Source organism: Gouania willdenowi, chromosome 18 (genome assembly GCF_900634775.1).
Source record: "Gouania willdenowi chromosome 18, fGouWil2.1, whole genome shotgun sequence".
Taxonomy (NCBI): domain Eukaryota; kingdom Metazoa; phylum Chordata; class Actinopteri; order Blenniiformes; family Gobiesocidae; genus Gouania; species Gouania willdenowi.
In genome coordinates, this window is record NC_041061.1 from 7,373,161 (window position 1) to 7,400,962 (window position 27,802).

The 27,802-nt window shown below is 38.3% G+C and overlaps 1 protein-coding gene across 2 annotated transcripts in view; it reads right to left on the bottom strand.

The window, feature by feature from the left end:
- Positions 1-23,868, bottom strand: part of svep1 (sushi, von Willebrand factor type A, EGF and pentraxin domain containing 1) — a 126,305-nt gene extending 102,437 nt beyond the window's left edge. For both annotated transcript variants that reach the window (XM_028473814.1, XM_028473813.1), the window contains exon 1: positions 22,876-23,868. In XM_028473814.1, coding sequence (XP_028329615.1) covers positions 22,876-23,421 — 546 coding nt within the window. In that variant the 5' untranslated portion in view covers positions 23,422-23,868. The remainder of the gene's footprint in view (positions 1-22,875) is intronic.
- Positions 23,869-27,802: the final 3,934 nt, after the last annotated feature.

The window sequence follows — 27,802 nt, forward strand, 5'->3', positions numbered from 1 at the left end:
TTATAACATGATGAGGAAGTACAACCAAGGGGGGGTCAGATGAAGGATGGCTTTATGGATTTCTAGGGATGATAACAACACAGATAAAGGCAGAGTGAAGGCCTCATGGATCAATAAATCAGACGGAATTCTTCTGAAAAATGGGAGAATTTACTCACAAAGGTATTATTGACTCCAGAGGTGGGAACATGTCACTGCGTTTCATGTTTTAAGTAAGTCTCAAGTCTTGTCACTAAAGTCCAGAGTTATGTTCCAAGTCAAGACAATCAAGTTCAAGTCAAGAAAATCAAGTCTTGAGACAAGGCCATTCAAGTTTTGGTCAAGTCAAACTTTAATTTCCAAGTCTTAACAAGCCATAAGTACATAATGTACCGCAGCTACAACTGATATAAACAATTAATTACTTTAACAAACTACATATTTTGTCAAATAATAGTGATATAATCTGACATTATTCCAAATCAATCCAGCATTGTTTTAGATTGCAAAATCTGCACAGTTCCTATGTTAAACAAACAATAATAATAAATACTGGGAAGAAGAAGAACAAGATATATTCGTTCCAAATGAATTATTTATCTTGGTATAATCTTTCAATCCAAAGGTTATCACTCTTGGAATCATTTTCTCTTCAAGTGCGTGCATGTCTCAGCCTAGCTTGATGTTTTCAGCTGCTTCCCGATTTACTGTTAGTTTGTTTAAAGGTCAACCTGTCAGTCAAAGTCCCATTTGGAATTTATGCGGAAAGTAATGAAATAAAAAATGTACAGTTGGAGGCGATATGCACCTATTGAAGTTGGTTTTAACATGCCAAGAACCAAGAAAGTTCTTGGCGGCACTGTGCCAAGAAGAAGATGGCAGAGTGCCGTCCAGCAGGGGTTTGAGCAGAATCATTGCTCATTAAGAATAATTCTATTTTATAAAATATTTTGTCATGGAAGGGTAGGAAGTCAGGTCTTCCTGAGTCAATAATCTCAAGTCCAAGTGAAGTCACGAGTCATTTGTTTTCAAGTCTAAGTCGAGTTGAAAGTCCTTCGTAATTTTGTCGAGTCTAAAGTCATCAAATTTGTGACTCGAGTCCACGCCTCTGATTGACTCCACCTTTTAGTCTCAAATGGTCATGTGACTTGAACTGCGGAAAAGTTTTGCACATTGCATTGTGGGACTTGCAGTCCCATAGAAGAAAGCAGAGATAGCGCCGAAGCAGAAAAGTTTCTTTGAGAAGTGCTTTTATGTCATTCTTTCTGTGTTTTTTTGCGTTTCATCACTGAACGAGAACAACAGTCAGTCGCTTGACGTCATTTTTGTTCAGCTTTATTTATCGTGCTCCACATGATATGCATTATCTCTGATTTTGGTCATATTCTGGTACTTCAGTCGAAGTCAAAACGATGGAATCCGTAAAAGGATGTTTTCTTTCTTAAAAGTTCATTATTCATCTTTACATTTGGAAAGCTACAGGGACAAGGAACAGTTTTGTTTTGAGGATAAACTGTAACTAATAGTCAGTAAAACAGTTATATTTCACCTCTATGTGAACTTGTGGCTTTTGCATTGATGTGCCAATTACCAATAAATAGTCCACAAAGAGGAGATTAGCAATCATGAGTCACGCACTGAGCAGCAGATTACAGTCTGGCACTTTAAAATAACTAACCTCAAGTGGTTTTACTAATGAACCTGCACCAGTCACTCCATAAATGACTTGTTTACTCTGCTGCTCCTGCTTCTGTAAAGCATTTCTGCTTTCTGAAGCGTACGACACCTCCGCTAAAGTCTAACAGCCTCACAGTGTTGAACGGTTGTTACGCTGGATTGCACAAACTCCAAAATAAGTGTGAAAATACAGACAAATGGAACTTTTGTGAACATATGTGTACAGAAGCTGAACATATGATGACGATAAAAACTTTTATTGAATGTCTGAGGCCTCCGATACCACATGAAGTGTGTTGAGACAGCTGGACGTGGCTTCTTTTGCACAGGTGGAGCACAGGACGGACATGGAACCACATGAGCAAGAGAAGAAAAAAGAAATAAGAAAAATAAACATGAGCTCTGTGTGAAAAAGAGGGTAACCATGACAACAATATTAAAGCCTGATTTCCTAAAGGTTTGCATGAATAAAAACTAGGGCGCAACGAGGATTTTTTCTGTCAAATGCACAAAATATTGGGTGGAGGAGATGCAAATGGAGCAATTCAACATACACAACATGATTTTGCAAAGCTAGAGCTCACAGTGGTAGCAATTTGGGTAGATTTATTTACTGAGTTTCACAGGAAAATCTTGTTTACAGAAGACATTGAAAGAAATTATACTTAAGGAACTCACATTTTCTGTTGAATCACTATTTTTGGAATAAACAAATCAAAAATACAGCAAAAATGTCTTCTGTACAACTTTTTATCTTTGTTTTTATTCTATCTGCTCATCTGTCTGAAGTTCTTCTTGTTTTCCTCAAAGCGTTGACCTTCTCACTGTCTCCCATGTGGGGTTTCTCCTGCTTATTTTCACATTTGTTTGCTGTGATTCAGGATGTTTATTCTCCTTTCCCACTAACACTTCCACAATTTCATTTTGCGAAAGAAAAATCCCCCGCATTAACCTCCTCTGAAGGGAACGTTCCAGATTCCTTCCTGGTGCAAACACCTGATATGGTGTAAACTCCTAAAGCTGCTGACAGCCTGTTACTGAGGTGCTGATGTTGTCTGACCTTTGACCTCCACCAGCGTAGCCTTCTAAGCCTTCCTCAGCAGTCCTTTCTAAACCAGAGCCTCCAGCTTGGAGCTCCCACTGAACATGCTGCTTTTTGCACACACACACGCACAGACACGCACACGCACACACTAACGCACACGCACACACATGTCAGTCCCTGTAAATCCCATATCAGTGGCCTCTATTTATAACTGAGCAGTATTTTAAGTAGGCGGGACTTTTGGCGTGTGAACTTGTGAGAACGAGCACTGGGTGCGAAGTTGAGAGAGTGAACGTGATGATGTGTGTAGGAAAATGTGTGCATGAGCATTATTGTGTGTCATAATTACCTCACCAAAGTCTGCTGTGTTTCTGTTCTCACATTTCTCACACAAAACGACGCCAATGAAACAGAAGACTCCAGAACAATTGCACAAAACAACTCCAAAAACAAAATGACTCCACAAATACACAAATAAACTCCAAAATATGCAAAATGACTCCAAAACTAACTAAACAACTCCAACAATACACAAAACTACTCCAAAAATCCTGAAAATTACACCAGAAATACACAAAAAAACTACAAAATAAACGGAATTCAAAAAATAAACAAAACTACTCCAAAAATCCTGAAAATTACACCAGAAATACACAAAAAAACTACAAAATAAACGGAATTCAAAAAATATACAAAACTACTCCAAAAAAACCTGAGTCGACTCAAAGTACTCCAAACACACACAAAATAACTTCAAAAATACACAAAACATTGAAGTTTCAGCAATTGTTTTTTTTTCTTCAAGGTATTTAATGTCATATTTTGTTGTCGCAATAATACCCCCTCCCCCCCCCCCACACACACACACACACCAAGTATTTATTTATTTTTTTTGTTATGGTTCATTACAAACTGAATTGTTAGATCAACTTAAAAACAGCAAGAATCAGTAAAAACATGTAAAACATCATACAGTATTTTTCAAACCCTACAATGCAAGCCACTTTCACTGCTAAAGCTAACGGTTAAAGCTAACTTTCATTGCATCATTGCAGCTGTAAAAATCAGGCTTTCTTCTACTGTATCAGGAGCATCTTTACTGTATTCCTTCCCAACGCTGCAGTAACCTTAAATAACAAACGCTCTAATAAAACTAACAGAAGTCTACTGTTCTCCTGATTACCCTTAAAACTTAAACAGCAATCGTAAACAAGTCCATGTCTTCATGGAACAACATTGATGATATAGTGATACTTCAGTTCCTGGTTTTTCTCTGTCATTGCTACTTGTGTCCAGTTATGAAATTTGTACAGCGAGAGGTTACGACTCCTCGGGTTTCAGGTCAGATTTTTTACGACTGCTCTTTGCTTCACTTCCACTACAGTAGGTGAATGTGTCGTCTCAGAGGAGCAATCACACGTGGAGGTTGACAGAAAGGAAAAAATGTGGAGTCATAACTGTGTGCGCCAAGAAGGCTTTAGAATATTTAAAAAAGAATCACCTTCTTAATTCTGATGCACCGAGAATTAGCCAAGCAAATGGCCTCGTTTTTTAAATATGGGTACTAATGACTTTTAATTAGAAAATATACACAGAATGACTGAAAAAAAATACACAAAATTTCTCCAAAATTATTAAAAAAAAACCCTGTTGACTAGAAAAAAAATACAAAACTACTCCAAAACACATAAAACAACTTAAAAAAACAAAAAAAGGATTACAAAAGTTCCAAAAGAATTAAAAATACACAAAAAACTCCAAAATGACTCCAAAAATACACAAAAAAATCCAAAATACACAAAAAACCTCCAAAAATACAAAACACACCTTCAAAAATACACAAAACCACTCTTGATATACACCAAAGGAGGAGAATGATTACAAAAAAAACTAAAAATCGAAGTCGACTACAAAAAATATATACAAAACTACTCCAAAACACATAAAACAACTTAAAAATACAAAAATAAAGACTACAAAAGTACACAAAAAACTACAAAATACAGAAAACGATTCCAAAAATAATACAAAAAACCTCCAAAAATATGTCGGACAATTCCAAAAATACACAAAACAACTTCAAAAATACACAAAACCACCTTTAATATACGCCAAAGAAACAGATAAATTACAAAAAACCTCAAAAAACCAAGTCGACTACAAAAATTACACAAAACTATGAAAAGAACACCGTCGAGTTGAAACGTGTTGAGTCTTAAAGAGACATCGGCTTCATTCTGGTTGGACAAGTTCATATATATATATATATATATATATATACACACCAAGCATGACTAACTACATTGATCATCGCCTTCACCAATTCAACAAATAACTTTTAGCTTTACTTCACTAAATTTGGCCCTCAGAGAGTTAAAAATTTCAAAATGTTGCGATCCCCCCCTTATGCTGTAAAAAATTCCTGGTGAGAATCCTGCACACGCACACACACATTTAAACACTGAAACCTAGATTTCAGTCATTTCTACTGAGGGTTTGATTGTCTGCAGTGATGGATGCATTTCTGATTTTATCAGTAAGGACCACAAATTAAATCAATTATAGTTGTATGCTTAAAATGATCTCATAATGATCTTTGTCAAGGAAAATAAAAATATATCTCAGCTATGTGTGTGTGCGTGTAACGTTCTTAGAAAAAGGTTGATCTAATCAGCTTGACGATGCAGTAGAAACAAAGACGCCGAGTGGAATTATGGATGATTTACACAATAAATCATGGAGACAGAAAGTGAAGCTGATGAATAAAACGTGCTAGCTAAAGCTCCCTGTTGTTTCCACTGTCCTCAATCACCTCAGTCTCAACCTCTAATTGGTTCTCTCTGCTTTGGGCCAGAGAAAAGTCTGCGTACTTGACCACAGAAGTCTTTGTTTCAGCACCAAACGGTATCCAAACCAGCAACGCACTCACCAAGTGTAAAGCACAACATTACAAACGACATAGAAAAGTGACACAGAGACAAAACACAAAACTATCCAACTAACACACATTAAATAATATCTGGTAAGTAGCTAAGTTTAGTTAAACGCATTGAAAAGTTGTAATTCCGAGTAGGGGAATTCCCCCATAGAGTTGTGTGATGATAGATCCAAAACAATAACACTGTGTCACCACTAGCCAATGAGGGAGATAAGATGACGCTGTCATCATTTACCATAAACTAGTTACCATTTAAAGAAGTTACTCAATATAAACTTAATATTCAAAAGGTTTAATTATTACCAAATGTATCAACCATCAGTGGTTACAATTTAAAGCTGATATCCGGAGTTTCTGAGAAACGTCTCGATGTCCCGCCCTAAACAGCTCCACTTCCTGCCCCTGCCTCTGCCAATCTACCAGAAGCCACGCCTCTACTTTTCTGCACGCGCATCGGGCCGCATTGATATAGGTCTATGGGTCAGGTAAGAGCCAAAATCATATTTACCTGTACACGGCCTTGTTTCGGTGCACTGTTCCGCATTTACATTGATTGACAGTCTCAAAAACAGGAAGTCAAAGCCAATTGGCTGGGCGCACTCGGCGATCGTTTCCATTTGTATAGGGGTCTATAGGATGAAGGAGGGACTTACTGTATATACATTAATGTATATGAATGACCACCGGCAGTAGACCATAGTAAAAGACTAGTTAGGTATTTTTTCATATTTCAAAAGTATGATACATAAACATAGATTTCTCAGAAACTCTGGTTATCAGCTTTAAGGAGAAACCCTGTTTTTCTCCTGTTAGTTTAGAGTGTTTAAAGAAGCTCTCCTTCTATAACCCTCACAGGGAACATAACTTCAAACACAACCCATTAGTAAGTCAATGATTATTCCTATTTGTCCATTCACTGGTCTGGAAAACATCATTTCAGGTTATTTTCCTACATTCATCCCTTCATCGTTTGTCTTTCTATGTGTCAGTGAGTCGATTTGTACATAAATTATGAGTTTTAGGGAACTTTAATTATCCAGTTTGTTCAGCGCTCTAAAGTCCAAACTGTCAGAAGTCTTGCGTGCTTGTGTGTCATGTTTCCTGGCAGTGAGACAGATATGAAACACAAGCTCGGATTTTCCTGAGCTGGACTCACACTTTGGCACGGAGTGGAACGTATAACCGATGTTGACTGGGGAAGACCATCGGACTCCTCTGGAAACATCAGAAAAAGGAAAAGGACAGATCTACACCAGCGTTCTGGCTGCTGTAATGAATACTGATGGGATGAGGAACGCTGGGAGACTCGTTGGAAGGAAAGCCTGGACCTTGAGGTCTCCAATAAAAAGCCCGAGAGACAGAGCTTCAGAGACAGGTCCTGGAGATATATGAAGAGTTCCGGAAGATCTACAGCAGCAAAGTTCACATTAATATTAAAGAGGGGGAACACAATGCTCAGGAGTTCTTGTAGAAATCTAGAGGTTTCGACACTTTTGCTACATATTCAAGCAACTCTGTGTCTCTGTCAAAGCTTTCAAATGGGGACAAGTTGAGAAGGTGCAGAGCCAAAGACCTGTTCTCTCTGGAAACAAGTCTGAACGGAAAAACATCATGGCTTTAGAATTAGACGACTTTAACAACCGCTTGTTATGAATGTTGTCTGGGCTTCTAGTGATTGCATAGAAACCTTGACAAAAGCAGCCAAATACACAGAATATTGTGTTTCTATTGTATTTCTTCTAAAATGTATATTCTCTTTTTTATTCAAGTGCAGAATATTCTTATGCTTAAGGTTAAAATGTGGGTAACCCATTGGTTAATAATAAATGGGTGAGTTTTTCCTCATATCTACCTTCACTGACTATAGTTCTCTGTTTGGATCAAGTATTTTCTAACATTCTATACAACAAAATATGTAATAAAAGTATGTATTGTTTGTGCTGATATTATATCAGATTGGTATCGGCAAATACTCAAGGTGGCAATATCGGTATTGTATTGGAAGTAAAGAAGTAATATTGGGACACTCCTACATGTTTTCCTTAATAAAAGGTCAAATTTGCTCACGTTTGATCCCACACATTAAAGTTCAAAAGAACTTCCCACTAATAATAACAACTATTTCCACCTTTTTTCACCCAGAGCCAATCACAGATGACGTATGTTTGAATAGACCCTCGACGGGCCAATCCAGCACCTTTGATTTTCATTTTACATTTTCCAAGATTATGCTTTAGGAAATACCCCTCCGCTTATTTTCGCATTAATATCAGCTTTACCATATTTGATGTAATGACTGACAAACTAAACATTCCCAAATTAATCTAAAAATGCATAACAAAGATTGAAAAGGTAAATCATTCTTTTTAATGCTTTAGAAGTTGAAGCGGACCATGCAGTATCGCGAGATTTCGTATCGCGAAATTTCGCACTATGTATGTCAAGTCCTTTTGTTTATGTCTTCCAAACACTAGCTACACATTTAACCACCAGTTTAATGGAAAGAAATTATGTCAAGAATGTGAGATATTCTCACAAAACATGTAGGGGAAAACACATTCCAAGTAATATAGGTATTTCTGTTTGTTTCCCATGATCACGGAATATTAGAGACCCCACCAATCTAGAGATTTCCTTGTCAGACTGTGGGGGGAGATGCAAGCACAGGGAGCACATGCAAACTTCACAAAGGTCACTGGTTGAGCAAAGAAGAAGAAGAATGTCAACTTCACGCCTAAATCAAATTAGATCATGTCATTTTTTTTCCAAATAATCCAAATTCATCCATTTTAGGAGTTGAAAGTGGGGGAAAAAAGGGCAAACAAACTCTCACAAAAAATAACTGGAAAATGATTTTGCCTTAAACGGAACTTGAATAAAAAACTGACCTAACAAAGTTTGTTGAAGTCAAATATTTTTGTCAGTTGAATTCATTATTGAATCAAGTTTTAATTGAATTTAATCTGCTCAACAGCCACATTCAGAAGTGCTTTTGTAAAGGAGCCCAAACTGTATGAGAAGTTTTCTGCTCAGCCAGTGTTTTTCATTCATCTAATGCCATTAGAACTGAAACTCTTTCGGAAGATAAACTTTTTTAACTTGAAAGATTCTTACAGATTTCTTTCCTACTTTCATTTGTTTATTCCTGTTGGTTTTTGTGAGGTTTAGATTTCTGAATGCTTCCTTCCCAACAAGAAGACCAGCTGTTCCCTGGTATGTAGCGTTTACCAACTAGGTTACAAACATTAGACAAAGTCACCACCTTAACCCTGTTTGTAATATGATGTATTCATCGTTACCACTGAAATTATTTCAACATTTAGTCACTGGATTGGATCGTTCTGCTTTGGTTGTCACTTTACGTACTCAACACGCTCAAACTCTAACCACAAATCTGATTACATGATCTGCTTTTCGTTAGTTTGAAGGAAAAACTTTCCATTTCTCATCATTTTCATCCATTTTACTCAATCAGATATCTGCTTCTCATCTGACATCACTACCAGCTTGTTATGCTCACGTGTGCGTGTGTGTGTATCTGTGTGTGATAATGCTAAGGTTCTCCTCGTCAACCAGAGGTCGGAAACTGGGCCCCCGTTTCTGGAAAATCTTGGGTATTCATTTCAGAACGAAGGGCAGGGGTGAGTCGCGTGTGACGAGAGAAGGAGCAGCAGTTTGTAAATTGGCAGCCGTTAAGTAACAAAGTCCAACTCTGTCTAGACAATTAAGACATGGAAAGACAGCGCCGGTTTTAACCAGCGTGACGCCCAAATTAAACAAAGTGTTTCCCAAAGATGAAAAACCCACTGTGGGTAATTTTCACCTGATTTACATGATTGATTATTCAGTTTCCAAGTGTAAGGATTAACATTAGAGAGCAGGAGCCACTGGTCACATGATGACTAGAAGAAGACCAAGCAAACAACAGCATGATAATTTTATGTTAATTGAGTTTAACATGGCAGACAAACAAGCAGAAGTCTATGAGATTCCTTCAGTTGATCTTTAACCATTTGGGAAATATAATTTCAACATTAAGGCCAAGGCTAGAGGTGGGCCAGTGGTGGCCCGGAGGCCATGTAAGGTCTGCTGTTGAAGTTTTTGCAACCCCTTCCCAAAACAAACACGGGAAAAAAACTCCAAAAACACACTAAAGAAACAAGAAACCACACAACATGACCGAAAACCCACAGAAAAACACAAAATGAAAGAAGAGTGAAATATACACAAAACTACTCCAAAACAACAACAAAAACATAAAATGACTGAGAAAACCAACACACAAAATGACAGGAAAGTACACAAAATGGCACAAGAAACAAACTCAATGGATGAAAAATACACAAAACTACACCAAAAACACATAAGAGGACAGAAGAGTTACTCAAAATGACTGGAAAGTCTACAAAATGGCAATAAAACAAAACATTTTGGTAAAAAACAAATAAATTAAATGACAAAGAACCACACTATACAACAAACAAAAAACACAAAATGACTCCAAAAAGACATTAAACAGCAACACAAAAGGACCACAAAAAAACCCCACAGAAAAATCCACACAAAATGAAAGGAAAGTACACAAAATAACCCTAAAGACAAAGTCATTTTTCACTGTTCTAATAATACAGAAGTACAGCAAACTTTCTTTTGATGTGTTAAAGCAAAATAAATCTATAGAAAAATGTCCTCCTTATTGTGGCCTCAATGTGTCACGAGCTGTGGATGATCTCCAGCTAATAGTGTGGTTTTCATGCTGAAAACATCATTTATTTACATTTCCAGTGTAGTCATGACAGTGAAAAAAATCAAGGCCAACAGTGTTAATGGCTGACTTTTACTCTCCTGGGGTGATTTATTGGGTGCTGCATAGAGTTACAGTAAGAGCGCCTCAACAAAACTGCCGACTCAGCAGGTTTGAATCTGTTCTGCTGTCTGTGGACGTTCCTGTCTGGCCTCCTGTTTGCTCTTATCACTGGGGCTGGAAGCTGCTTTTAGCTTCTGTCTCTCAGTCGTTGAAGGCAAAGAGACCCAAAGAGAAAGCAGACGGACTGATTATGGTGGTCGTAGCACAGACAGGAAGACTGCCTTCTCTTATCACGTTTAGTTCAGCCTGAGGGATTCCACCAAAGTTATTTACTTTTATTAGTTCCTGGTTTGAATCTTTGATATCATCCCTCAAACTTAAACCTTTACCTTTGGTTCTCTTTTACTAACAACAAGACCGTGGTTACAACCAAAGAAAACATCATCTTCTTTTCTCTACAAACATGCGATACTCCATAGAAAGTGCTTCAGATTTAGTTAGACTAATTTTAACAATGAAGATATTATTTGAGGAAACAAAAAATTCGTAATTGTGGAATTCCAGAAAATAATAAACTAAAGCCAAAAACCAAAACACTGAAAGAATTATTAAGCTAATTATTAGTACCATTGCATTTATGGCTAAGAATGTGTAATAACTTCACTAAAATTGAGGTGTTGCACTTGCAGAAACTAATATCGATGCTTCAAAGAATAAATCAAAATAAAATTATGAAAATATTTATTTAGCAGTGACAGTCCAACAGTGCACAACATAAAATAAAATATACAATAAAATGCGAGTCTCCAAGCGAGTTCTCCACAACCATTGTGCGCTTCTTTATTCCTACATTGACGTAATGATCTCTATAACGTGTATCAAGTACAGTCGTGGTGATTTGGAGAGAATTTGAATAGATCTCGGTGAAACATGCGCAAACAGACTCTAATGCTGCGTTCACACCGAATCTGGTATGAGTCTCTGCGGCACCGGACGCATGTCTGAAGTGAAGCCCCGCCCACCAGCGACACATCCAATTTGGTGAGTTTCAAGGCCTGCTGAAGTGAGGAGCTGCGCTCCTTTTTCTCCTCTCATAAACATAAACTAACAGTGAAAAAAGCCGGTGTGATTAGCGGCTAATGCTATCCTAGCTCAGAGCTGACTTTCAAAGATGAAAACTAGAGAACTTTTACCTGCTACTACCACCTCCTCGCTGATTCTCCTCCATGCCAAATCCTTCCTCGTCCGGTCCCGGTTATAAAGGCTGTGTCATACAGCTCCAGGTGGTCACACACAGCTTCTACTCCATGGTTGAATGGGTGAACAGACCGGTGTCCGTGTTGACGGCCTGACATCATCGTCCACAAAGACTACGATTGGCTTTCGTCATACAAAGCAGTCACAGGAGTTCAGTATTTTCAACTCTTGCGAATGTGCGGATATGCGTAAAATCGGGAGAGCACTCGCACGGCCAACAAACTTGACATGAGGATTGGATCGCACTGCCGCACAGGAAAGATTTGGGACGCATCTATCCATTGACTTTGTTTGTAATTTGGACGTACGGACATTTTGTGACGCATCCGGTGTGAACGCAGCATAAAACCAATTTCATGCTTATGCCTTGTCGTTTGGATTATTTTGGAGGTGCATGTCAGGCTACGGCGTAGCTGTCCGCGTCAACATAGAGATCTATGCGTAGGAACGGCGTCAACGTGATGAAAAAACATAAATCCCACTTATGAGTGAACTTTCTATTGTTTTCACTCCGTGCTTCTTCTCAAACTCTGCTTAGAAGAGGCTTTATTGCGCCGATATACTGAAATACGTTCAAACCGCAGACACATTGGCCCGTATCAAGGCAACGCAAGGCAAGGCAAGGCAAATTTATTGCTATAGAGAATTTCATACACCAGGCAATTCAAAGTGCTTCCTAAGTAATTTCTCAATTTCTTGGTGTATCACTTTGATGCTAATTGACATTTTTGAACCATTGGTACAGATTCGGAAATAAAGAAAGTTTTGTTTGTTTGCTTCTTGGTTATTGGCGTGTTGCAACCAACTTAAATAAGTGCATATCGCCACCTACTGTACTGGAGTGTGTAAAGAAAGTTTTAAAAATGAAATGTATTTTATATGTATGTACTGTATATTCTCGTCATTTTATTCAGAAAAATGGCCGCTTATGCATTTACAACTCATTGATCTGTACAAAATTAGACTACAGACCGTATTTCAGGTCGCGCACACGCACGCACGCACGCGCACACGCACACGCACACACACACAGAGCTGATAGAGTTAGCAGGCCTATTAAAGCCTGATATATATAAAACAATGTAATAAAACCCGAAATGTAATAACTGTACGTTTTGGGCTCAGCATCTTGTTTCATTATTGACCAGTTATTACATTTGGGTTTCTTTAAAGAAAAAGAATTATACAAATTTGGGTCGTATTACATTCTGGGTTTTTGTTACATTTTGGGCTTTTACAAGGTAGGACGCATCCAAGAAAAGCCTGACATTTGTCTGAACAGAGATGTGACCCCCCCTTCTAGCTGAGATACTGTGAGGTTAGAAACACTGGTGCTGGTCTTCAGTTCTTTATTTCATTACAATCCCGTGTTCTTGAATTCAGTCATAGATGGAAGAGCACGTCTAGGGAGCAAAAGGCAGAGCATCAACCCGACAGTTCATCCCCACAGACTGTGTAAAGTCAACTCACAGAGTCAATAATTTAATTTATTAGATAATGTTATGAAAAGCCACACCACATTTCTGGGCTTTCATGCGTCAGAGCTGACGACTGCAGAATGCTCCTTTGGGACGCTCTGCTGGGGAGGTCGGAGAGAAAATTGGAAAGTATGGTGTTGAAATGTGGCCCCCACTACATCAGCCCACAGTATTTGGTGTGCTGTGCCTATTGTGGTCTGGAGAGTGAAGTGTGATTGACAAGGCTTTGGACCAGCACTGGCCTGAATTCAGACTTTCAGACTCAAGTTTTGTGGAAAACGGTGTTCAGAATACCCCCCCCCCCCCCCCCCCCCCCGCCCCAAACCCAGGCCAGCTGAATGCACCGAGGAATAAAACTAACTGGGTAGTAAATACAAGTTGCAGAACGCCTTATTTTACATCGATGACTACGCGTATTTAAGGACTTTACGTTTACGGGTTTTGGCCACAAACGTAATGAGCAGTTTGAGAGGAAACTGAAAAGCGCCACTAAATCTGTGGATTAAAGCAGCTTTCATTAGACAGCTACTTCAAAACAGCCCAACACAAGCCTTCATCAGCTATTTACTGATATTACAAAGCTTCTACGACATTAAAAGGGGACTCTTTTATATGCAAATGTAGGTGTATAAAGGTTTTGTGCGTTTCTTTATTGACAGAAATAGCCACAATAAGAAAAACCTACTTTAATTTGAATATATTTTCTCTTACTTTTTAAACTTTGTTTGGTTTCTTCAGTTGGTTTCCTGATATCATTACATGTATCTTCTATTTATGTCCATCATTTTAGTGTGGAAATAGTCTATTTCAGTATTTTTAGTGATGTTGATATGTTCTTCAAACTATGCTGTCAGTTTATATTTTAGCTTACATTTTAGATCTTATCGTGGCTAATAATGCAAATGGTCAACGTAGTTTTGTGTGAACTCACTTCCTGAACTAGATTTTGCAATTCTCTTAATATTTTTTTATTACATTTATTATATTTTTTCGCAAAACCAATGCATAGAAATGTAAGACTGCTAACACTAATTAAATCAATTATTCTGATATCTGCTTAGAGAAGGACATTATAACATAAACAAACAAAGCCTATTTTAGCCTGTGGCTTTCTGACGTCTCCAGACACATCTTCTACTTTTGTCTAAAGGTACGTTGACACGAATGCGACTTCAGCGACTCTAGCAATGTCAATGTCAATGACGTGACATCAAGCAATCAAGCGGCGCAACTCGCACGACTGAGTCACTGGAATCGCGTCGCTTGAAGTCCCTCACGCCAAAGTTGCTCAAAGTTTTTATGAAATTTTCAAGCAACGCTGTGTCACGACATCCACGCCAATCAGTTTCACCCCCACGTCACTCCTCCAAAGATCACGTCACTGGTGTAGATAAAGCAATGAAATGAGCAAAAAGCGCGATTATGTTCAAGCGACTCATCACGGCCGATTTAGGCAACGACAGTCGCACCTTAAGTCGTTCACACAGGAAAATAGCAGTAGTGATGCACTCACAAGTGAATGCGGTGATATTTTAAATGTATTTATCTATAAAGCAAGGGATCTGTCCGTCTGTGTGTCTGTGGCTCAAATATCTCTGCGGTTCAGAGACAGACAGAGCTGAGACTTTCAACATGGCTGCTGCTTGGTTCAATGGTGTGCAACGTCGAATTTGTTTGGACGCCCCACCCCCACAATTTTAGAAACTGATGTTGACAGGTAGTCATGGTAACTCAGGATAAGTTAGAACAGCTCAACATTGACAGGTAGTCATGGTAACTCAGGACAAGTGTGAACAGCTTTCTGCTTTCTGTGAAGTGTCTTACGATAACACGTGTTATGAGTTGGCGCTATACAAATAAAGATCGATTGATTAGTGAAGTTTTGAGACGTAATGGCCTCTTTCAATGGCAACATAAAAAAATAAAAAATAAGAATCAACAGAAAAAAGTTCATTGTAGTTCTAACTCTCTCTCTCTCTCAGCAGGCTGCAGATGTATGCTAGCCTATATTACAGTGCTAAATATATACACATATATATATATAATAATTACTATTGCAACAACACATCATCAGTAGGGTAAAACTAACCTGTCTCACGACGGTCTAAACCCAGCTCACGTTCCCCATTATACATATATATATATATATATATATATATATATATATATACTTCCTACGGGCACTGTACTAGTATACAGTATATAATGCATCGTTTTTAAAAACTTGAGTTGTTCATTGTGACGTGGTACCAAACGGTCAACGGCCTGATGGTTGGGGACCACTGGTCTAGATGGTTGTTGTTCATATTTCATGCCAGGGTTTCTCAACTCATGAGACAGATCTCTTTATTTTTCCATCGTTTTTTTTTGTAAATCGTGAGTGGAATTTTTTTGTCTCTTAATAACTGTAATTTCCTGTTTGTGGAAGACATCACAGCTTGATTTGTAGGAGCTGAGGTTACCATACAATTATGCACTGTATAATGCATGGATGCACTTAAAATGCAACAGATGAAGTGTGTAATTATAACTATGATTATTAGTAAAGACTTTAATTGTGCTGGGATTAGACCGTTGGGCTGGTTTTACTATCCTGATGACATGTTCATGCAGCTTTACCATTAAACTATGACATATTCTGCATTATCTCAGGGTTTAATTAGTCCATCCCTGTCCAAGAAAACTGATTGCATTGTCTCTCTAAATTGTCTCTTTTGTCCACAGTCCAAATACTGTTCGTAATGCTTATTAAAGCCTCTAAATTCAGATTTAACTGTTTTAGCTTCAGAATATGTTGACGATGTCTGGGAAATTATAAAAAAAAAAAAAAAAACATCTTGTCTTATTCCCTCAAAGCTTAAATGTTCCCAGGCAAACCATGGACATTCCTACACTGTCTATAATTATTTATATCCTGATTTATGCCTGGTGACAACCATGAAAAGACATGCAGCTGCTTTGCAATATGTGCAGGTGTGTGAAGATTGAGAATATACACCCAATACTGACTCCTGACTTTTACAATGATGATGGAAAAATACTCTGACACAGTTCAGGCAGCAGGAATGGAGCAACAATACTGCAAATGTGATGATGCAGCCATGTTTACTCAATAACAGCTCAAGAAATGCTAAAGAAAACTAAAAATGTCATTAAGCTTCATCATAGAACAGCATTTCGATAACAAAGACATTTCAATTGATATAAATGTGACACGTTGCTAATATTATTAGTATGAATGCTGTAGGGCAGGGGTAAGATACTGGGAGGGGGTCACCAGATGCCTTCAAGAAACTAAGAATATTTTCTGAACAATTTGAGCCCAATTTCACCATTTTTCTGCAACTACACCAAAACTTGCCATATCTGAACCCATTTTGATCACTTTTTCTTGACATATTTTTAGTCCTTTTAATACATTTTTGCAACATGACTCCCACTTCTGACACCACTTTTCCCACTTAGTGTGGCATATGGTGACCCATTATTGGTCAACATATTATTGTTTTCACCATATTTCATGCTTATTTTTGCCAACTTAACCATATCCATGCCGATTATTTGCAGTTTAAACCAATTGTTTCTAATAATTATTCCAAATTCCACCTTTTCCATCATCTTTGGTCAATTTTAACCCATTTTATTTCTGATTAAAACAAGGATTTGCATCTTTAAGATGACTCTATACTAGGCCTCAAATAATGACAAACTTCTTGCCACTTCTCTATCAATTTTCAATGCCTTTTCTTTTTTACACTTTCAAGACTTTTTTTGACACTTGTAAGTTTTCGCATCACTTTTCTGACTTAATGTTGCATATGTTGATCCGTTATTGTCACTTTTAACCATATTTTATGTTTATTTTTGCCAATTTAACCACATTCACCTTTTGTAATGCTCATATTTTGCTTGTTTAAACTAATTTTTTCTTTATTTTTAAATTCCATTGCCCACAATTTGCAACTTTAAAAACCAATTTCTGTGTTTTCTTTTTAATCCCATTTCACCACCTTTTCACCATTTTTGGTCACTTTCAAACTAATTTTATTTCTGATTAAAACAAGGATTTACAACTTTAAGATGACTATATACTATGGGCCAATTAATAGCAAACTTTCTGTATAACAGTGGATAATATTCCGATAAATAAATAAATGTGGTTATCACAGATTCATAGAACAATGGAATTCAACAAAAAATTCATTTCTATCATTTACTTCTGTTCATTTATTTTCTTCCAAACAGAAGAAAAACATATAAAACAATAGGGCTTTGAAGTGATTTTCAGTTGGTGAATAGTTAACTGTTCATAGTGCAGAATTCCCATGGAAACCGCCCTCTTTCAGTCAGCGTGAAGGGCAAAATAACACAGTTAGGCCAATTCTGCCACAGACGGAGCCAAACGTCTTACAACCTCAGTCTGAAGTGAAATCATTTAGTGTGTAATGCGTGAGGCAGAGACAGACAGACAGACAGACAGACAGACAGACAGACAGACGCAGATGAAGAGTGCTGGAGGAGAGCCCTGTCCCTACATGCTTGGCTGGTGGAAAAATGTCTCTCCTAATGGATCCCAGCTTTCTACAGCTGCTAGAAACAGCACAGACTCACCGGGAGAATAAAAAAATCCAGCATTAAGATAATTATCGTACTGCAATTACCAATTATCTTCTCCTCAATGCACACATAAAAATACATACTGTAGATCTACACGTATGTGCACAGCTTTACAGGGAGGCACTAGCTTGAGCAAAATCAAGTAACATCCATTTGTAAGAACAAGTTAAAGTCCCCCACATAACCCCTTCGATAACGGTTAGCAGACTTTCTATTTAATACACAATAATGAAAATAAAAAACATCCTCAGTCTCATTAGATACTTCAAGTACATGCACAGATTTGCAACACTTTCTAATCCCAAGACCAAATGACGCAAATTAATCTCAGCATTTAGAATAATGACTGATCTGAGCATTGATAATGACCTCCGTGATCGTTAAAAACTGGTGGAAATTAAGAAATTCATTTTCAGAAATGACAAATAATTGTATAATCAGGCAGAAATTCCACAATGACAAATTCAATTTTTCAATGTAAATGGGTGGACAAAGAGATGGAAATTTTAAATCTTGCACTAAAATGTAACTACGAAATCCCGCGATGTGGAAGACTTGAAGGTTAAAAAATGACACGGACTAAACTCTCAACTACTACATGTTCTGGGTCAAAATTAAGAATTCAAACAATATTTCTCGCTGTTAAATGGGTAGCCAAAAGTCTAGCAAGCATAAAGCATGCAGTTTTTTGTTGTGTAGGGTATGTTGTGTTGTATTTTGTTTTATTTTTCTGAGTAATGTTGTATTTACTGTTTTTGTTTGTTTTTACATGTTTTTGTTGTTTTGTTTTTTTTCAGTGATTTTGCTCTAATTATTGTATTTTTTGAGTTTTCATGTATTGTGTATTTTTTCATTTAGCATTATTCTGTAATTTGGGATATTTTTGTTGTGGTTTTGTGTATCTCTTGTTGTTGTCTGTGAAATTTAGTTGTCATTTTGTCTGTTTTTCTTGTTGTTTTGTGAGTTTTAGGGTTCGGGCTTAGAATCGTTTTGTGCACTTGTTTGTAATTTTGTGTATTTTCCTTCTGTTTACAGGCATTTTTGTTGTGGTTGCGTGTTTTTGTTATTGTAGTTGTCCTTTGTGAGTTTTTGGAGTCATTTTCTGTATTTGCGATGTGTAATTTTGTGCATTTGTTTGGGGGCCACACTATAAAAGTGGCTGAGGGGCTACCAGTGGCTCATGTCTGATCCAATGGGATGAAACCAGACACTTTTGTGCTGTTTGAAGTCAGATCCAGGCGACAGATAAGCAGACAGGGATAAATGTGCTGGAGTTCAGGTGATAAATGACGCTCGGCCTTTGTTTTTCCTTCAATGTGTGCAGGACACGTGGGGCACATCACTTTGAATCTGTCAGGTGTGGAACGTTACTGGTCCACCGCTTGGTGTGTGTGTGTGTGTGTGTGTGTGTGTGTGTGTGTGTGTGTGTGTGTGTGTGTGTGTGTGCGTGTGTGTGTGTGTGTGTGTGTGTGTGTGTGTGTGTGTGTGTGTGTGTGTGTGTGTGTGTGTGTGTGTGTGTGTGTGTCTGCTAGACTAATCTACAGACATAGCTCAGCACGAGCCAGGATGTCAGATTACCAGCACTCACACAGCAATGGTGATACTGGGTGGGAAGTACCTGGAATGGGCCACAGAACTATTTGTTACAGCTTTGATGGAGGTTCAACCCGTGATTTTTTTAACTGGAGGAACACAGATGTTACATGTTCACATTGCTTGGGGAATTTGGAAACATTTATCACATAAGTTCTTTGAAGATAAGCTTCATTTTCTAGGTTTATGAGCTTTTTTCTAATAAGGAATCCACATTTTCCACTTCTGAGATGACAACGTGTAAAAATGAGTAAAAAAGCTAAAGTCCAAAGTCTAACAAGGCCATAAACATCAGAACTGTATGAATACATGGATTAAATCACTAGTTATTGCTTCACAAGCAATAAAAACACCCAAAAACACTAAGAAGGTCAACTCAGTATAACTAAAAGACTCCAGGGGTTCCATAAGACCACAAAATGGTTTGGAACCAATGATTTAAAGCAGTGTTTCTCAGATGGGGGTACAAACAAAACAAAGCATTAAAAATATGGGGTTTTATTATGTTATTTTTTAGGCAAAAACGATAATCAGACTAAATATTACCAGCAACTCACAAAACAACAAAAACACACAAAATTAGAGAAAAAACATACTGAATAGTAATAAGAACAAAACAATAAAATACACAAAATGACACCAAAAACACACAAAATGATGATAGAAAATGATCTTGATTAGAACATGAACTGAAAATATAAAGGTACCGTAAATGTTAAAAACTATAGAAATAAATCTGTTCAGGAGGCACTAAATACTTTTTCTTTCCACTCATTTACAAAATAAGATTCTTTACAATGTTATCACTCATTCATTCCATCATTACGCTCAATAGCGTTTTTTTTTTCAGAATTCTGAGTAAACTGTAGCCAGGCATGAGGGGGTACTTGGATTAGAAAACAAGAGAAAGGGAGTACTTGAGCCAAAAAAGTTTGAGAACCACTGATTTAAAGCACCACAACACTTCATAAATCACTTCAAACATTTAAAGTGTTCCTGAGCAATAACAAGGACCAACAATCTGCCTGGAAAGCCTTTTTTCTCCGTGACGTGGTGGTCTCTAGGGGCTGGGACGCAGCCAGGAGCCGGTCTTATCAGCACTTAGAGCTGAGAACCTGTCCTGAGGCCTGAGCTAGAGTTGGAGAAAGGACGTTCCGAAGGCTTTTAGCTTCAAAGGGGACGAAGTGAATCGGTAAACCTGACAGATTACCTTTTGTTTTGGTCTGTAGGGCCAAATCTGAGCCACAGAATTGGTTTAAAAGCAAATCAAAGTAAAGGTTTGAATTCACCTCAGCTTTCATTTTTTCCAACTTCAGCACCTGTATCTAAAAGTGACAGACGTCCTTACAGGGAACTAGGTGTTTACACAGGACCAACACTGATCGCGGCTCTTAGAGCTGGATGTTTGGACTGTGCCATATGTCTTCACTGTGTGTGTCTGTTTGTGTGTGGCAGCTCCAATCAACAAGCCATAAACAAACCAACATTTTGACCCCTCATGACCCCACGTGACTCCCCCTACACAAGGTCTCTGTATCTGTGTGTACAATGGACTGAGTTATGTGACCGAATGGACGTTTCCTAACCAATCAGACGTCTTCATTGGAATCATAAACACTCGGTTTACATCTGTTGAAAACAAGACTTTCATTGCGTTAAAAGTCTTTGTGGTAGATGATCCTGACTCAAATGCAAACCCACACGTTGACACGGTTCAAGGGAATGGTGCTTGAGCCCAAAATTGCATTTTCTAAATAACTGTTTTTGTTTATCTTTGTAATGTCTGGGTCAAAAGATCTGCAGAATATTTAAGAGTAATACAAGTTGGACTAAAAGGACATTGAAAGAGTCATTTTGGCGGCTTACTTTACAGTGTCTTCACTAAACGACCTTCCCCAGACAACAATACCGATATTGCACCCTCAGTTGTTGACCAATTCCGATACAGATCCCATATCAACACGATCGAATACTTTTGTTACTTAATTTTTGGTGTGGAATCATAGAAAAGGCCTGATCAAATAGAAAGACAAACAGAGATCAATAGTCAGCAATAGTAGGTCGGATCTTGAATGTAGGCTGATATAATCCGATACTCTTTTTTTTTTCCTGATATCGGTTCGGGACACCTTTACTTCCTGATAGCAGTTTAAAAGTAGTTGAACCTGATTTGAAGGTGTTACTGCTCCACCACAAAGGAGCCATCAATAGTTGGGAAAAATCAAGATATTCCATATCCTTCATTTTCCTCAAGATGATTGGAATTGAAGGTTAAGAACAGTCATAAAACCATCTTGCTGTTCAATGTGTAGGTCTCAGCCTGGCCTGATGAAAAGACTTTGATGTGTGAGAAAGCAGCTGTGGGAAATAAGTGAAATCAAGAGAATCAAGAGAAAACCATGTCTGTGAAGGTTCTCACTCTAAAGACTCTTCTTGAATCTGGTAGCTTAGTCCAGGCGACAGGACTTAAAGTTTAGCTTGAAGACTTTTCACCTCTGATCCAAGAGACTTCCTCAGTTATAAACTGACTAGTTGGGCATCTGGGATTCATTTCATACTGAGGAGTTGATGAATCAAGCTAAAAGAAAATCAAGACAAAGCATACATCTAAAGACATACTTTTTTCAGTTACAAAGACTGAGTCTTGCGAGTCACTATTTCCAAAACTTGGACAAAAAATATTTAGCATTTCTTTCCAATTAAATATCAATTAATTTCAGTCCATGTTTGTGTTTTGTTTATCTGCCAGGTTTTCAGTTTTTCTCGCATTAATCTATTGGTTCTTGATTGCGACACGTCATGCAATGAAATCCTTGTAATAACATCAAACACATTTGATATTATCTTAAGGCCATGACTAGGAAAAGACAGCCCCAAAGTGTCTCAGATTACCCATTTACACTAAACATTAGCTTGAAGCTTAGCATTACCCAAAATCAAGGAAAAAAAACAGTCTCATTTTTCTTTTGTACATGCTTATCCTAGCTCACTTCAGGCTCTAAGTGAGAAACACTGTGAAAAGCACACCAAGTCCATTGGAAGGTGACATGATTATCTCATTGGATCTCAGTTATTGCCCCTCATCCTCTTCCACTGCATTCATCAAACCACCTGTTTTAGAAAAGTGTGTCATTAATAACTTTGAGTGTCTAACACTTCTGTGTTAAATACAGTCAGTATTACAAACTCTCATGTTAAAGGGTTTGTAATTTATTCGTTTTAAGGTCACACCGTCTGGTTTTTACATTTTCTCGATGGAGTTTTTCTTTCAAATCTGCACTGTTTGGGTTAATTCATCAGTGGAAACCCTGAACTATTACCCAGCGAGCAGCTAACCCTGACTGCCTGCTGCTGCTCTGCAATTTAGAGGAAGCAGCAGCAGCGTGACGCGACTCATTAACTTCAACCCGACTGTGCAACCATCGCTCCTGCAGTCTGACACAGGGCGCACACTTTTCCACTTCTAGCACTAGACCAGACTCACCGCGGCTCTCTGGAAGGCTCCTTTGGTGTAGGTGCCCCCTCCTCTGTAGTTGATGGCTGGGATCTCCTTGTTGAAAAGCGAGCACTTGTGGTGGTGAGACTTCGGCGACGAAATGTGGTCCACCCTCGTCACCACGTGGGTCTTCGATGAGAAGGTCACCAAGGCAACTCGCGTGTTCTCCGGCGCTACGGGGAAGTCGGAGAGCATCTTGCGGATGAAGCGCAGCTCGCTCAGGAAGTTGTTGGCGCCGACGCTGGACGACTCATCCACCAGGAAGACCAGGTCCAGGCAGGCGCTTTTCTCACGCAGCTCGCGGACGTTTCTCTTGAACGCCTGGCCGAGGCGTTCCACCTTCCTCTCCGCACTTTCCGACAGGTTTCCGGCTGACGAAGACGACGACTGGGACAACATCTGCCTGGACCGGCGAGACTGCGACTGATGTTGTGACTGTTGCTCCACTGTTTTGGTGACCCATACCTCCAGGATTAGGAGGAGCAGAAGACCAGCAGTCCATGACGAGGTTGAAGAGCACCTTAAACAAATCATAGCGAGAGTCTGTCACAGCACCTTTGATAGACGAGGACTTTAAAGTCAATGAGGTTCTTCTTCGGATAAAACAAGTTCTACACGCGCATCTGTGCAGAGTTCCTTAAACACATCGCTCCACGTGGGTAAAAATCCAACACCTTCAATACCGTCTAGTGTCAACACTGTGGTTTAAACTCCTAAAGTGTGTGTAGAGATATGCTGCACATCCTTTATCTCAATCTCCTCCATTAGGATAAAAAAGCCCAGTCCTACGAAGTAAGTCCCCGCTGCGCTGATCCTCAGGCTCTGGTTTTTCTAGTGAGACGCTACTGCTTTCACCGTCAGCTGAGCCACAGAACGCTCGCTCAGATCTTCTCCCCAAAGGAACGGAGGAGGACGAGGAGGAGGGAAAAGTTAAGATAGAGAGAGGTGGAGAGGGAAAAGGAGGCAGTCCAGTCCAGTCCAGTCGTGGCGTCAAGTCATTTAATCTCTCCTCCTCTTTTTTTCTCACCTCCCCCTTGTCTCTTCTGTCTCCCACCCTCCTTCCTTTCCTCTCCCTCTCTCCGTCTCTCAATCCTTCCAGGTGCCCAGCACAGAGAAGTTCGCTGTCAGTGCTTCGTCGCCTGTCAAGCTGTCAGAGTCGCTGACGAAATGTCGGCAACAGGAGCCGTGATGGACTCCATATGTCTGACATCAGTAGGAGAAGAAGAAATGAAGTGTGAAGACAGGGAGAGACGTGAGGAAAGGACGACAAGATTAGATAAGGACCTGACAAGAGATTCAGGGAATAAATCGGAGGAGTTTGGAAGACCGACTGTGATGGACTGCTGCTTGTTTAGGGTGTCTCTGCCTCACAAACTGAACTTTTGATTCCTGTTTTATTTCTTTGAGGTCTTTAATGGATGCTCTGTTGTTGTTTTGTGGTGGTTTGTGGTCAATTCATCAAGATTGTGTGATAATTAGATATGTTTGAGAGAGTTTTGTACACTAATGCTGCCATAATATAACAGTGAAGTTGGAGTTAGAGCTAAGGTCCAAATATCATAAATGTATTGTGTCATTTAATGCAGCAGTCCACAACCATCACAACTATCGGTCCTTGGACAACTTGGTAATGGGTCGCAGAGAAAGATTAAAGTTTGAAAATGATCTGTATTTTATTAAAAAATTCAAACTTCAGATTTAATGTGCATGCTCATTTAATTTGGTTGCTATTCGGAAGAATGATCTACCAATAAGTGCTCTATCTAAGGAGACTAGACCACTCTGTAGCACTATTTTTGAAGAACACCACATTTTTAGGGTCTCCCATGACAACCAAATTTCAACAAAGTGGTGAAAAATGTAACCTTTATTGGAAAAGGTCAAAATTGTGACTATTCTTCAAACATATTTTAGAAATATAAATAAATAATGAAGTTCTTTAAAGTCTAAAAAAAAAAAAAAAAAACATTCAAGCTCAATATTCGGCAAGGCCATTCTTGCACCCCTCCCCATTATGACATCACGCAGGATATGATACAGACAAAGAAGTCTTTTTTATTTGTTTTAACTAAAACCATTACATTCTTAAAAACATCCAGAGTGCTGTACATCAGAGCTAGCCAAACACTGGGTTTAATGTAGACATTTCTGTTGAAAATCTTCAATCTTCATCAAACTTTACTCGGGTAAATCACATTCATTAAATGTCACTGTTGATAAATACTGGAAAATGAAATAAAATGAGAATTTCATATTTCAAACAGTATACCCGTCTCTGTTTGGAATCTGCTTTCCCTGATTCAATGTTAAACACCCTGAAAATGTGTCCAACACGCTGAATGCTGTTAATGGAGTCACTTCTTTTTATTTTTTTAGATTTTAAGCCTCTGATGTGGAGATGGAACGTTGGAATGAAACGACCCAAGCTGACGCAAGGCACAAGATATGAATTTTGCGTTTGTTTGCGACACTTTAGCCACTCAAAATATTATGAGAAAAACATTTTAAATACAAAAAAATACTGTATTGTGAGATTTTGTGTAAGATTGGAAATTTCCATCGCTTTGTTACAAATTCAACCACTGTTTGTGAGGAAAATAATGTGTAACGGCTCAATATCGTCGCAAAACATGCATGTGAGGGTATATTCTGGGTCCTATTGCCATTTCAGCCTGAATTTGCTTGTGTATTTTATTAAAAATAGATAAAAACAAATATTGTCATTTTAAGTTGCTTTCAGTAGAGCTAAAGTACGGAAATGGATTAGGGACAATTTTGATGGAGGAAATAATTTTGGGCAAATCAAGAATAAAGTTGAAATGTTCGAAAATAAAGTTGAAATATAATGTAGATATTGCATTTTGAGTTAATTTTTTTAAATTTTGACTTTATTCTCGACATTTTCAACTTTAATCTCGAAATTTCAACTTTATACTTGATTTACCCAAAATTATTTTCTCCATCAAAATTGGCCCTAATCTGCTTCCGTACTTACGTTAGGATTCAATGTGAACATTTTTCATTTCAAAATAAAAGCTCTCCTATTTTTTCCCTGACTGGTTTCGACTAAAAGGGAGATTTTTAATCCCTTTATTGTTCGTTTGAGGTTTTTGCTGTTGATTTCAAACTCTGTTTAATAAACTAGTATTTTTGGAGCAGTTTTGCACTTTTCAATCATGTAAAGCACAAATTTTCTTGCCTATGAAATGTGAAATTTTCCTTACCTTGTTCTATTCCAGGAAGTTAATTCCATGATCAGGGAAAATAGGAGGCCCTATTTATGCCTGTAGACAAAAAAAAAAAAGAGTTATTCAGACATTTTCTGCATCAAAACTAAGAAAATTCTAATATATTTATTTGTTTTTAACAATGAAATCATGATCCGAGGTGACAAAAAAGTGAGTATTTTCTGTCTCACTTTTGTTTATGTTGACACTGGGGCTTCAGGTGTGTGTTAATGTGTGTTAATGTGTGTGTGTACTCCTTTTATCTGCCCTGGTCTCAGCAGCCTAAACACAGACAGGCTGAGGCGGAAAAACACACACACACGCACGCACGCACGCACGCACACACACACACACACACACACACACACACACACACACACACACACACACACACACACACACACACACACACACACACACACACACACACACACACACACACACACACACACACACACACACGGTGAAAAAAGGGGGTGTGGGGGGCTGGGGAGGGTGGTCCACACAGCTGGGACTTCCTGCTTCTCCACACTGGGGACCCCACTGTGTGTGTGTGTGTGTGTGTGTGTGTGTGTGTGTGTCAGTAGCTTCTGCAGTTGCTGCATGCGTGGAAACTTAATGACTTTTCTGACACTGGATTCTTTCTTAAAGGGCCCTCAAATGTAGAGTGGGAGAAGTGGGAGAAGTGGGAGAAGTGGGTGAAGTGGGGCGTGCAGACAGCGTTTGAGCAAAGCCAATAAAAGCCTAAAACAAGCAGTGGAAATTGTGATTATTATGAGATTTAAAGTAAGTATAAAAAGAGGCAGCGCGTGCAGAGGCATGCAGCTCATTCAGCTGCCACACATTACATTTAATACCAGCCTTCCTTAAATTCCACACATTTGAAAAAACTAAATAAAAACCTTTTTTTTTTAGGGTGGCAGTGATATTTCTGACATGACAAATCCAGATTGATACATGAAAAAAGCTTGTAAAAGTTGTTAACAGTGTATTGTGTGTTTATCTTGTAGTTTGCTCTACTTTATGGCACTTTTTTGTCTTTTTTGCTGGTAGTTTGGTGTTTTTGTGCATTTTGTTTTCATTCATGGCACTTTTTGGACTTTGTGTGTTTTGATCTGCTTTATGGCACGAATTTGGTTGTTTTTCATGTTTTTCTTGTAGTTGTGTCTACATTGTGGCACTTTGTGGACTTTAATGTGTTTTGATCTGCTTTATGGCACTATTTTGGTTTTTCTTTTGGTTGTTTTGCCTGTTTTTCTTATAGTTTTGTCTACTTTGTGGACTTTAATGTGTGTTTTTCTAGTCCTCTCTGCTTTATGGCACTGTTTTGTCTTTTCTTTTGTTTTACTGTGTGTTTTTCTTGTAGTTTGCAGCAGTTTATGGAACTTTTTTGAATCTTTTTGGTTGTATTGTGGTGGTTTTTGGGCAGTTTGTTTTACGTTATGACACTTTTTGAACTCAATTGTGCATTTTGATCTGCTTTATGGCACTTTTTTAGTTTTTTTTTTGCTTATATTGTGTGTTTATCTTGTAGTTTGCTCTACTTTATGGCACTGTTTTGTCTTTTTTTGCTAGTAGTGTGGTGTTTTATGTGCATTTTGTTTTAATTTATGGCACTTTTTGGACTTTATTGTGTGTTTTGATCTGCTTTATGGCACTATTTTGGTTTTTCCTTGTTTGTTTTGCCA